Source organism: Caenorhabditis briggsae, assembly GCF_000004555.2.
Source record: "Caenorhabditis briggsae complete genome, chrV, whole genome shotgun sequence".
NCBI classification, from domain to species: Eukaryota; Metazoa; Nematoda; class Chromadorea; order Rhabditida; family Rhabditidae; genus Caenorhabditis; species Caenorhabditis briggsae.
In genome coordinates, this window is record NC_013488.2 from 11,913,093 (window position 1) to 11,914,596 (window position 1,504).

At 46.6% G+C, this 1,504-nt stretch overlaps 1 protein-coding gene across 1 annotated transcript in view; it reads right to left on the bottom strand.

Annotated features, from left to right (window-relative positions):
* The window catches only part of CBG18881, a gene marked incomplete at both ends in the record, with an annotated part of 10,341 nt that overhangs the window by 2,195 nt on the left and 6,642 nt on the right, over nt 1-1,504 (bottom strand). The window contains one exon of the mRNA XM_002637170.1: nt 1-1,384. This exon is cut by the window's left edge and continues 2,195 nt beyond it. Within this exon, the coding sequence (XP_002637216.1) occupies nt 1-1,384 (1,384 nt within the window). The remainder of the gene's footprint in view (nt 1,385-1,504) is intronic.

The window sequence follows — 1,504 nt, forward strand, 5'->3', positions numbered from 1 at the left end:
CCACTTCGACATCAGTGAGAAGAGGTGTTTCGATTTTCTTGATTTCAGAATCAGCTTCTTTTCTTTCTTCTGGTTTCCGTTCGCTTGGAGGAGTTTCAACTGGAGCAGCGTCGACTGGTTTCTCTTCGACTGGGGCAGCCTCGCCTGGTTTCTCTTCAACTGGAGCAGCGTCGACTTGTTTCTCTTCGACTGGAGCAGCCTCGACTGGTTTCTCTTCGACTGGAGCAGCTTCAACCGGTTTCTCTTCAGTTAGTGAGATCTGTGGGATACGTGAAATATTTCCTTCGATGAATTCTGAAGATTCCATCAACAAATCGAGTTCCAATCCGTAGAAAATTTCAGCCTTCGAGAATACGAGCTCCACTTCGAGATCAGTGAGAAGAGGTTTTTCGATTTTCTTGATTACAGTATCAGCTTCTTTTCTTTCTTCTGGTTTCCGTTCGACTGGAGCAGCCTCGACTGGTTTCTCTTCAACTGGAGCAGCCTCGACTGGTTTCTCTTCGACTGGAGCAGCTTCAACCGGTTTCTCTTCAGTTAGTGAGATCTGTGGGATACGTGAAATATTTCCTTCGATGAATTCTGAAGATTCCATCAACAAATCGAGTTCCAATCCGTAGAAAATTTCAGCCTTCGAGAATACGAGCTCCACTTCGACATCAGTGAGAAGAGGTTTTTCGATTTTCTTGATTACAGTATCAGCTTCTTTTCTTTCTTCTGGTTTCCGTTCGACTGGAGCAGCCTCGACTGGTTTCTCTTCAACTGGAGCAGCCTCGACTGGTTTCTCTTCGACTGGAGCAGCTTCAACCGGTTTCTCTTCAGTTACTGAGATCTGTGGGATACGTGAAATATTTCCTTCAACGAATTCTGAAGATTCCATCAACAAATCGAGTTCCAATCCGCAGAAAGTTTCGGCCTTCGAAAATACGAGCTCCACTTCGACATCAGTGAGAACAGGTTTTTCGATTTTCTTGTTTACAGTATCAGCTTCTTTTCTTTCTTCTGGTTTCCGTTCGACTGGAGCAGCCTCGACTGGTTTCTCTTCAACTGGAGCCGCCTCGACTGGTTTCCCTTCAACTGGATCAGCGTCGACTGGTTTCTCTTCGACCGGAGCAGCATCGACTGGTTTCTCTTCAACTGGAGCAGCTTCAACCGGAGCAGCCTCCACTGGTTTCTCTTCGACTGGAGCGGCCTCAACTGGTTTCTCCTCGACTGGAGCAGCTTCAACTGGTTTCTCTTCGACTGGTTTCTCTTCAACTGGAGCATCTTCAACTGGTTTCTCTTCGACTGGAGCGGCCTCCACTGGTTTCTCTTCAACTGGAGCAGCCTCCACTGGTTTCTCTTCGACTGGAGCAGCTTCAACCGGTTTCTCTTCAGTTACTGAAATCTGTGGGATACGTGAAATATTTCCTTCGATAAATTCTGAAGATTCCATCAACAAATCCAGTTCCAATCCGCAGAAAGTTTCAGCCTTCGAGAATACGAGCTCCACTTCGACATCAGTGAG